Source organism: Triticum dicoccoides, chromosome 3B (assembly GCF_002162155.2).
Source record: "Triticum dicoccoides isolate Atlit2015 ecotype Zavitan chromosome 3B, WEW_v2.0, whole genome shotgun sequence".
NCBI classification, from domain to species: domain Eukaryota; kingdom Viridiplantae; phylum Streptophyta; class Magnoliopsida; order Poales; family Poaceae; genus Triticum; species Triticum dicoccoides.
In genome coordinates this window covers 167,836,880-167,847,859 of record NC_041385.1, presented here as the reverse complement: position 1 = coordinate 167,847,859, position 10,980 = coordinate 167,836,880, and the positions used below count along the sequence as shown (strand labels likewise).

At 46.9% G+C, this 10,980-nt stretch overlaps 1 protein-coding gene across 1 annotated transcript; it reads right to left on the bottom strand.

The window, feature by feature from the left end:
- Positions 1–309: 309 nt before the first annotated feature.
- LOC119281059 (ethylene-responsive transcription factor TINY-like) lies at positions 310–1,409 on the bottom strand. The gene has a single exon (XM_037561700.1). It carries the CDS (start codon positions 1,299–1,301, stop codon positions 564–566), a length of 738 nt encoding a protein of 245 aa, XP_037417597.1. The 5' UTR covers positions 1,302–1,409; the 3' UTR covers positions 310–563.
- Between the last annotated feature and the right edge of the window lie 9,571 nt (positions 1,410–10,980).

Sequence of the window (10,980 nt, the reverse complement as noted above, 5' to 3'; positions counted from 1 at the left end):
GTATAACGAAAGCGATCGACCTGTTGAGCAATATAAGTTACTGTTCAGTAAAAGTCAATAGCTTATACCACATAGAGTTTTAATCTCTGTTTTTTTTTTTTGCGAATTTAATCTCTGTTGTTGAAATAACATAGTTAGGTTTGAGGAAGATGATGATCCCCGTGTTGAAAACAAGCAAGCCAACATCGTTATCAAGCAATCGCGTCGCATATCTGAGGTGGTATGTCAAGTTAATTCCCGAAAACTACATCGCATGGCCAAAGTATCACCAGAGCTATCATGTTGAGGTTGGTTCATTTCACCGGTAAGAAAACCTGTAATATTGCGGTAACCTAAAGACCGCATAATTCACATGTACATTAGATTCTTATGTTCAAACTCAACTCACATCTAAGCTAAATTGGTCACAAACATCTCAACTTACAAGTAGTCCAAACCCAAGCATGCGCAAACGCAAACCAAATGACAAAGCGAAAAATGTGCTTCATTTTAAGCAGCACTAGAAAACCACACAAAAACCAAGAAAAGAAGAAGAAAGGAAATCAAGGTGTTGTACGCCAAGCCTAATACTCCCACAGGAGAGGCTGGAAGCCGATTGGGTCGAGACAATCGTACGCCGTCCAGCAGTGATCGGACGGCGCGAAATCCACCACGTCCTCCACCCACAGCGGCGCCAGCTCGTCGAACACCATCTCCACCTGTGCAGCCGTGAGCTGCTGCTCATTTCCCTGGCTCGGCTGGAACGGCGGCTCATGCTCCGGCTCGTCTCGCGCGGCCGGCTGGTCGCATGGCGCCGGGGCATTGCCGCGCGCGGAGTCCGGCGCGGCGGCGGGGGAGGTTGAGGCGGAGCAGCACTGGTGGTCGTGGTCGTGCATGAGGGCGGCGCGCGCGGCGGCGGCCTGGACGTCGCACGGGGCGAGGGAGGCCGGGCGAGGGAGCGCGGGCGCGAGGTCCGGGAAGTTAAGCACGGCGCGGGCGCCCTTGATGCTGAGCGCGGCGGCGTCGTGGGCGCGCGCGGCCATCTCCGGGCACGGGAAGGTGCCGAGCCAGATGCGGGACTTCTTGCGCGGCTCCCTGATCTCCGACACCCACTTGCCCCACGCCCGCATCCGCACGCCGCGGTACGGCGCCGCCGCCGCCGCCGCCGCCGGGGCCGGCTCCTCGTCGGCCGCCGCTGCGCGCTTCCGCTTGCCGCCGCCGTTCCGCTTCTTGTCGTCGGCCCTGGGCGAGCACGAGGACGTGGAGTAGGAGGAAGTGCAGGACGTCGACGAGGACTCGGAGCTCTGCTCGCTCGCCGCCATGTGCGCGCAGAGAGCACCACGTAGCCCCGCGTGCCCGTATGAGATGACACGCGCTCGCTCGTGGTAAATGGGAGGACCGTGCAGGGAGTAGGACTCGAGTTACTGCGAGCAAGGAGAGGGGTAGAGCGAGGAGGAAGAGGGAGGTGGTGCTGTATATGTAGAAGAGAGTGGAGGCAACGTGGCGTGGGATAGGAACCCATGAACGACAGCTGACTCCGCCATGATCATCAATAATTAGGGTCGCATGGTCTCTCGCAGGGTCGGACGGGACCGGGCCGGGGCTGCATGCCTCCCTCTCCTGACTCCATGCCCTGCTACACCTAGACATTCAATTCCTCCCAACGATTCACTTGGACTCCCTGACATTTCAGAACGCAGTATATGTTGTCTTAGAAATAAAAACGTCTATAGCACGGTCGAATTAGAAATAATTATTTCTCACTCGACATTTTTCTTTTGAAGGGCAACGGTAGGATAATACCCCACTACAATTTTTATAAATTAATTAAAGAGTGAATTCTTTTTTTTTGAGAAAAATAGTAGGGTAAAACCCTACTGTAACTCTACTTTTTCAATAATTGTCAGAGGAAAATGTACAAATGGAATTACATCAGGGTTAATTCTATTTGTACCCCACGTTTCACGTTTATGACAAGAATTGTCCCATTTGGTAGTTTTTCCATGTACTTTTACCCAATGTAAGCAAAATTGTGCCACAAATTATCCCCATTTATTTATTTATTTTCTGAATCAGTGTTGACTGTGCATGCCATATTGGCTGGTTTGTTTTACTGTTTGGTTTTGTCTGGTTTGCTCTCGGTCCGGCGGGGGATGAGTCTTACCTGTCTGCGGGGGGAGATTTCGGGTTCAAACTACAGCCGTACTCCAATTTTTCACTCATATTTCTTGCTCCCCAACTGGCAGGTAGGACCCATCCCTTGACAAATCAAGAGCAAATAAAAAGAAAAAAAACAGCCAAAATGGCATGTACAATCAACATTTAAAGAGAAAAAAATAGGATAATTTGTCGCACCAGTTTGCTTAAATTGGGTAAATATGTGAAAACCTGTTAAATATAGCAGTTCTTTTTTTTGCGGGAAGTTAAATATAGCAGTTGATGTCTCAAACGTGACACTAAGAGGTAAAAATAATAGAATTCACTCTTAATGAAAGAATTTAAACAATATCAACAAATGACTACAGATAAGCCTAATAAGGAAGAAAAAAAAGGAAGGAAAGAAAGATTACAGATTAAAGTTTACAAAAGGAGTCGGACCTGAAGACAAAAACAACTTCATGTCTCCTCTTAATCCTAAATTTCAGCAGGGTGAGCTCTTGGGGGCAAATTTATTTCCATCTCATTAAACTGCACGCCTCATATGAATATCTTATTGCTTTTGGAAATCCAGATGGCCCAGGAAGCAAGTACAATAATTTCCATAAAGAAAGGCACCCTTGACTTTTCCTTTGGATCTGGCCTCAAGAGCAACAGATTTATGTTTCTTCAGGGATAAACAAAGTTCCAACAATCTTCAGCAAAGGGCCGGCTCCAAAAATGTTTTGCATTTGATATTGATAACCATCTGATCAAGATCTTGTCGTGTCTTTTGTACTTGTATAAGTCTCATGTTAGGATGGTTAGTGGTGAACTTAGAGATAGTTATTGCTCAGACCCTAAAAATAAATAGTAAAAAATTTGGGTTAAAGCTCATACACCTAAAAACAATGATGCATCAATTGATTTCAATGCAGCCACGAGCACGGCGTTGAAAACGGGAGGGAATAAGAGGGTTTATTGTTTGGGTTGGGGGAAGGAGGGTTAGAGGGATGGCCGGGGAAGCGATATCACATCGGTGGGTGGCGGTTCAGGCTTTTGCAGGGCAATGAGGCGAGCATAGTAGTGCTGCCGACCGGGGTGGGGTGGGGTGGGGGGTAGGTTGTTAGGCTGGTGTAGGTTAACAGCACGGTGAAGAAATTGCTCGTGTGCGGGGGATGATGATCTAACAGTACAGAAAATTGAGTGACACTAAAAAAAAATCCAATGGCCCGAGGAATAAGCGCGCCCAGAGTAAAACCAATAAGAAATAGGCAACCTTTCATACAGATTTATTGATCAAATTTATAAACTTAAAATATTTTTACAATCAATCTAGTGATATTATTTATCGCGCAAACAAAAATCTAATGATATACTCCGCGTATACAATTGTGAGCTTTACCGCACAGTATTCTGGAATGACGTGTATTTCTGATTGAGTTTGTACAACTCCCTCTATACCCTAATAGCATAGTGGTTAGAGCATCTCCAACAACCTTTTTATATTTACACTCACTTGCTATTTTAGCAACCTTGGGCAAAAAACCTTCTCCAATAGCCTTTGTATAAGTGGTCCCTCACCCAATTTTTTTTACAAAGCTTGCTAAATCTGCACCCCACTTTGCATATTTGCAAACCCAAAGGGCACTTGCTAAATTTTGGCAAGGCTTTGTAAAAGTGGTCCCCTTCATATATTTTTTTGTCTCAATGACTAGTGGGATCGTGTCTGATGTGTATGTGTATGTGTGTGCTGCATGTGTGCATGTATGTGTGTGATGCGTGCGCGTGTATGTGTACATGCATGTGTACGTGTACATGCTTGTGTATGTGTACGCATGTGTGTGTACGTGTATGTCTGTGTGTATAGGGTCATTCCTTCTTTCCTAATCGTTTTCCTCCTGTCCCTGGCGGCTGGAACCCTCGCCGCCGCCATGAGACCCAATCTTCCAGCGCCGTCCTCCGGCCGCTCCCCTCCGCCGGCGACCTCGGTCGTTGGTGGTGAGGGGGGTCGCCGGATCCACACGTGTAGATTGTTTTTACTCCCTCGTAGTTTAGATTTTTAGGCTGTTCATCATCTTTATTTCGGCGGCGACGATGACAGCGCTGAATAAAGATTCTTCGGATCCTTTCTTGACAAGGCCATTGGTTCTATGGTTGAGGATGGGTTTAGAAACCAGTCTATTCAAGCAAGGATGGCGTGGCGGCGGCGGCATCCTCGTGGTGGACCTGTGTCCTCGGGCTCCGTCCGCTGCGACGATGTTTGCTCCAGCATCGGCGTGGAGCTTGGGAGGTAGTCCAGGAGCGGATGCAGATTGTGGTCTGCATCGACGACATCTGGAAGACAGAACATGTGCTGGGTTCGTGGTTCATGGATGGCGGGTATGGTTTCCTTCTGCGACGTCTTAGTCGCGGTGGGGTGCCAGATCTGGAGTTCGATGGCGTGTCCGGAGTGTTGCCCCGGTCTGATTCGTTCAACGGTAAGGGCTTCACTTTTGGCGAGCCACCTTGGAGGTCCGCAAGGCTGCATATCAGCGATGGAGCCGCGTCGAGCTCGGGTGAGGAGGTGATCCATCATTCTTTTCTTCGGTGGCTGCTGTCGTGGTGCCGGAGGCAGGTGATGGGCGTTTGTGTCAAGCTCGGAGATGTTCTGCGATCTTTTCAGTTTTGTCATGTCGGTCCTTACGTGATTTGTACTTTAATCTTTATGATATGAATGAGACGTGTATTACCATGCAAAAAAATATATGTGTGTGTATACGTGTACACGTGTGTACTGCATGTGTTTATGCGTACGCATGTGCATACGTGTACACGAGTTGTGCTAGTATATGTGTGAAGTGTCTATGACAAATTGTTCCCACATGTCATTTTGTGTTTTGTGCAAATATAGCTATCCAATATACAAAGTCTACGAAAACAAAAAACATGTTGGCTTTGTAAATCTTCTCTCTCCTCTTGCTATAACATGTTTTTAGCAATCCAGTATACAAAGGCTGTTGGAGTAAGCGGATGCTTAGAAACACCTTATATTATGGGAAGGAGGAGTAGGAAATAATTTGCTTGTTCCAAACCGTGCCTCAACGACTGTGCCTTAATTTTCATATGCTGAATTGTGTTACAGCAAACTTATTCTATTCTATGATCTAGTTTGAAAAATAGCCGTAAAAAAAGTTGAATATCGGCTAGCCAAACAGTAAAATAAGCTACAACTGTTGGGCGAAGAGGCGCTAAAGATGGCACTAGTTTAAGCGACTCCAATTGTGGTCTCGTATATAAACACGTCGGCCTTTCTTGTAGATGATACATCGGCCATTAGTGGCAAGTGGAGCAAGCGGGCTGTTCTCCCATCTGGCCTAGCTAGACAGCGACGAGGCATGCAGGGGATTAATTAGCTGGTGCAAGCGGACAAACAGGGGGCTATATTGAACCCGTTGAATCGTCAGGTACGTGAACAGCCATATGCATGACCCACCCACCCTTACTTGGTTAAGCAGCTGCTTCCCGGAAACGGAATCGTTTCTCCCTGTTGGCGCTAGCACGAATCCAAGAAACTCTCTATGCTACGCACAGCGTCTGCTAGCCTCGCCCGATCGGATGAGACGCCGCAACCACTGAAAATTGTGTGTGCTACGCAGAGAATCTGCATGCCTAACTACTTTTGTACGTTCATAGCAGCCCAACCAATTAACAATTTGTTGGTAACACGATGAGTTGCTGCGATATCTAGGGTGGATGGAAGCCATTTCTGCAACACGATGGTGAGTCTCGTGCGTGCATGCTACGAGCGCTTCCCGAATGAGACGGCGTTCTTGCTGCGGCGCTGCCTCCGCAGGGCCACACATCCTTGATGCCAATCATTCTCGGGCTACCAACCAAAACCCCCGGGAGAGAAAGGTCCCAAATGCGGCGGGCCAGGCTTCAGCCAAAGTTTAGATTGCACAGCCCCTTTCCACTTCCATCTGCAGGCAAGAGTGCACATCACCAGACCACGCCTTCATTTTTACTTTTATCTTTCTCTCTCTCTCTCTTTTTTTTTGAGCTGACATGAGATCATCATCTCATCTCGTGGGATGAGAAGAGCAGACGGAATCCACACAATCGGCTAACTCACTTCGCACTGCTGGCTCGATCTTCCTAAAAAAAGCTACCAGTTCTCACTGTGGTATGCGCAGTTCACTTTGGGCACGTTGCCCTCTTGCAGATAGCTAGCTGGACCTGCGGACACGCGATGCATCTTCGATCCTGCCACGGGACGGGAGCGAGATCGAGCACGTAGCTTTCCCTCTCCCAGCGATGTACATGCCTGCAGTTCTAGCTTGGAGCGTTAATTCGGGCGCCCTGTGGGAGTTGCACGCATGCAGGCGAGCACGCGTACGCGCGCAAGGTTAATGCGGTGCTGGGCTGTGCGCATGCATGTGCATGCGTATTCATCAATCGATCCGGCGCAGCATGGGTTCGTGTTCCCCGGATTCGGAGTAAAGGACGCCCCTGTTCTTCTTCTGCTGCTTAATTCGTTTCTTTTTCACCGCAGTTAAAATTGCTTCCTGCTTGCTGGAACACTACACTAGCTAGGTGATCGATTGGTTACTACCAAAGTACCAATCCCCGGTTAGGTATATATGTGTGTGTTGGTTTAGTTTTCCATGCGTGTTGAGAAACCTAAGGCCTCCTTTGGTTCATAGGAATAATATTATAGGAATTGCAAAGGATAGGAACTTTGTAGGAAAAAATTTTTTGGGGCACTTTGGTTTGTAGGAATGGATTCCTATTCCTAAGTAGGATAGGAATCAATCATTCACATTTCAAAGGAAAAAAACATTGGCCTAGACTCAATGGAAAAATTCCTATCCTATGCATCAAATGACATCTCTTTATCTATAGGATTTGAGATGAATGTCATCTCACTTCCTATGATTTTCCTATTCATATACTATTCCTATCCTATGAACCAAAGGAGGCCTAAATTCCTCGGCATTCTCTTTAGGTGATGTGTGTATGTACTGGAAGAGTATTTAACAAAAAACTAGTATCGCATTTCGTCCAAACGTGCCTACAAACTAGTACCACTTTACAAATTTGTGCAGAAAACTACCATTTTCTTAATAATCCTTGACTAAAAACTACCATGTCTGAGAAGAGCCCAATTTGGCTCTTTTAAACGCATTTCTGACTGGTTGGCCCACACGTAAGCGCTGGCATGGCACAATAGCCAACTCCGTTAAATTGACCGTTATGACATGTGGGGTCCACATGTCAGTCTCAATAAATCTTCTCAGTTTTAAACTTTTTATAAATTTAGTCATTGACTTAAACCAAAACTAATTAGAAGTTAGACTAATATGACAACATGGGCCCGGTTGAGAATGGCCCATCCAACCCTAAACTAATTAGTAATGACATGGTCAACTCAGAAAACAAATCGAGCGCGGAGGTGCGACCATGGCTGAGCTCGAGCCCGGGCGCGGCGGCGGTCATGTCTAGCTCCTCACCTCCTCCAACCGTGCCTCCCTGCTGCCCTTAGGACACCACAACCTCGCCAGGAACGTCTCCACCGCTCGATCTCTCTCGTCGTTCTCTCCCTCCCTCGCCTAACCTCTCTCTCTCCTCCGTTCTACACAGAGATGCCTCTGTCGCGCCACCACACCTGCTCGACGCCGGAGCATCTCCGCAACTGGATCCACCTTCCCCAACCTCCGCTGCCCCGCCTCCTCGCCGGATCCGAACAAAATCATCGCCCATGTCGCGCCGTTGGCGCCGCTATTTCCGCTCGACAGGGAGAAGACGTCGAGCATCGTCGTCCCATGGGCCGGCGGTGACCACCAACTGCCTGCTCCGTGAGAGCCGCACCATGGGAGGCTGCACATGAGCTCATGAGGCTCTAACCAGATCTTCATCCAGAATTTTCTTTAGGGAAAAAATACATTTGTTTCTTTATGGAGATTGGCATGCATGTTGCCCCCCACATGTCGTAACGGTCAATCTAACAGAGTTGGCTAGTGTGCCATGTCAGCGCTTACATGTGGGCCCAACCAGGCAGAAACGCGTTTAAAAGAGCCGAATCGAGCTCTTTTCAGACATGATAGAGTTTTTAGTTAAGGATTAATGAGAAGTGATAGTTTTCAGCATAAATTTGTAAAGTATTAGTTTGTAGGCCTGTTTGGAGAAATGTGGTATTTTTTAAAGAAAAAATACTCGTACTGGAATGAACGATCAATTGACCTTCTGCAGGGGCATATACTATTGTCCGTACCGTGCTGCCTCCCGTGGGTAGATTACATAAAATAAATGCTTATCAAGAATTGAAATAGTCGTTTACGTACTGCTACTGGTGCATACTTATTTGCCACGACGCCATTTTTTTTAATTTTTTTGAGAGATTGCCACGACGCCATTGTGCATGATTAGAAGCATCAATTTTTTTTAACATCAGTACAGACACAAGCGCTCATATACACGCGCATACACTCACCTCTGTGAACGCACACATGCGCAGCCTAATAAATGCGAGCACCAGGATTTAAACCCTGGTGGGCTGAGAATACGACAGTCCCTCTAACCATCAATTTAGCAAGTACAGCCCAGGGTATATCAAGGCGGTCCTTCACCCTTCTGCAATTCTACATGCCGGGCACCGCCGTATGGTTTTCCCTTTCTTATAAAATCTCTTCTTCTTCTTTCATTTTTTTTATCTATTCATCTTCAGTCATGACAGTACAACGAACATCAGAAATAATAAAAATCTTCTCTTCATTACCAGATAGACAGAAAGGTCCACAGTAATACTCCACTGTCGATCCACAGAACTGTCTTAGGACATCTCTAACTGCAACCGGCAAAAATCCTTCAGCATCCGTCCGCGGACAGGGGGGACCAGTCCGCGGACGCGGATGCGGGAGGAAGCCATCTAACCTTAGCCGCATACATCCGGCCTTCCTCATTTTTTTTCAAGTCCGCACGATCAAATAACCGCATGCAAAGGGTACAAACGTTCAAATAGTTGCATGCAACACTAGTTCAAATTTTAAAAAGTCCAAATATTACATCCAAACATTGTTGTCCCTTTCAGCGTCCACTGATGCTTAATCAGATCTTCCTTCGGCTGCCCGTGAGTTGGTCAATGCCGAATTTGTTGATGCGTTTGAATAAACTCTTCAAATATGGCCGGATTCTGGTCCGGAAGTTGGATAGGATCATCCATGTTCTCAAATTTCAAAGTTGTGGTAGTAGCACCACGAACAATTGCAAAACGGGCTTGCAAAACTCCAAATATCCTCTCGACATCTTTCTACCTTCTTCTTGTCTTTGGGCAAAATGAGCCTTTTTCTGGACAACTGGGTTTGAGATTGCCAAGAGCCTATCAGTGTCTGTCACGGTTGGTTCTCTCAAGTACCGAGGTCCGAACACCTCAACCACAGCAGTTGCAAACCTGATCATGGCATCTCCGCATGTGCTCTCAGACATCCGTAGCTACTCGTCACGAATCAACGGTCGTGCCGTATGCAAGCATACAAAGTGCGACCGTGCACTTTTGGTAACCAGAGAAGCCAATCGTTCCCACGGCGTCCTTGTAAGTGCATCTAGTGTCACCCCTAGTTGGTTTTGGAGTATTGACGACAGAGTTGGTTGAGAGACTAATGCGTTTGTGAGAATTGCAGGATAACGCAGGTAGTGTCCCTCATTGATTCGGTTTACCTACCGGAGATGACCCCTAAAAATGTGTGAAGACACTGAAGACAATGGTGGTATGTGAAGATGTTCGCATTGAAGACTATGACATGAGAAGACATTGAGCGAAGACTATGGAGCGCGAAGACTGTGTTGTTTCGTTGTTTCCTTTTCTTCTATGTTGAGTCATAGGAACCACCATACTGTTAAGTGGGGTCCAAGTGAACAAAGTCAGAGTGACTGAAGTGATGCTCAACCCAAATCCTATGTCTTCGAGCGAAGACAATGAGAGCAAATCTTATCCAGAGCTGGATGAGTCAGCTTTGCTTGTAGCCCAAGTAAAGTTGCCGTGTGTGTTTGAAATCTGACCGTTGGAACACGTGTCAGTTCCTTAGTGACCCAAGATCATTTCAGACATATCAGGTCGGGTTGCCTTGTGGCTACAAATAGCCCACCCCCTACACCATAAATTGGTGGCTGCTCAGAGTTAGTTTACGACTTTTGTCGTTTTGAGAGCAACCCACCTCGAAGCCTTTGAGAGAGAAATCCTTGCGAGGACAAAGCCCAAACACCCAGAGCCAAAGAGTGTTTGGCATCACTGAAGTCTTTCTGTCTGTGTGACCTGAAGACTTATTACACTTGAGGACTGTGTATCCTCCAGCCGGTTAGGCGTCGCGTTCTGAGCATCCAAGAGTCACTGTGGATTGCCGGTGAACGAAGTCTGTGAAGGTTCGGAAGTCTACCTTGAAGACTTACTAGAGTGATTGGGCGAGGACTGTGTGTCCTTAGATCAAGGGGAATAAGGCGAAGACGCAGTCTTCTGAGTTGAATCTCAGCCTCCCTAACCAGACGTACAATTGTCACAGCAACTGGAACTGGTCCAACAAATCCTGTGTCTTCAACAAGTGACTGGTTCTATCTCTTCCCTCCCTTTACTTTGAGTTTGTCTTCGTGAAGTCATTGCTTATTTGTCTTATGTGTTTGACTTCATTGCTTGACTACTATCGTTGATTGGCTTCATACTATCTTCCATCCTGATCCTTACTACCTAGCTGCTATTAGTCTTTGTACGTTCACATTATTGCATACTTGACTATGGCTTGCTTGTTGTAGTTTATCTTCCGCTGCATATCAATTAGGTCATTTCTATTGTTTGTCTTCGAAACTTTCACGTTTTGAAGACTTTGATAAAAATCG

Excerpts from the sequence above, each read along its gene's own strand:
- LOC119281059 (XM_037561700.1), bottom strand. The coding sequence starts at position 1,301 with ATGGCGGCGAGCGAGCAGAGCTCCGAGTCCTCGTCGACGTCCTGCACT.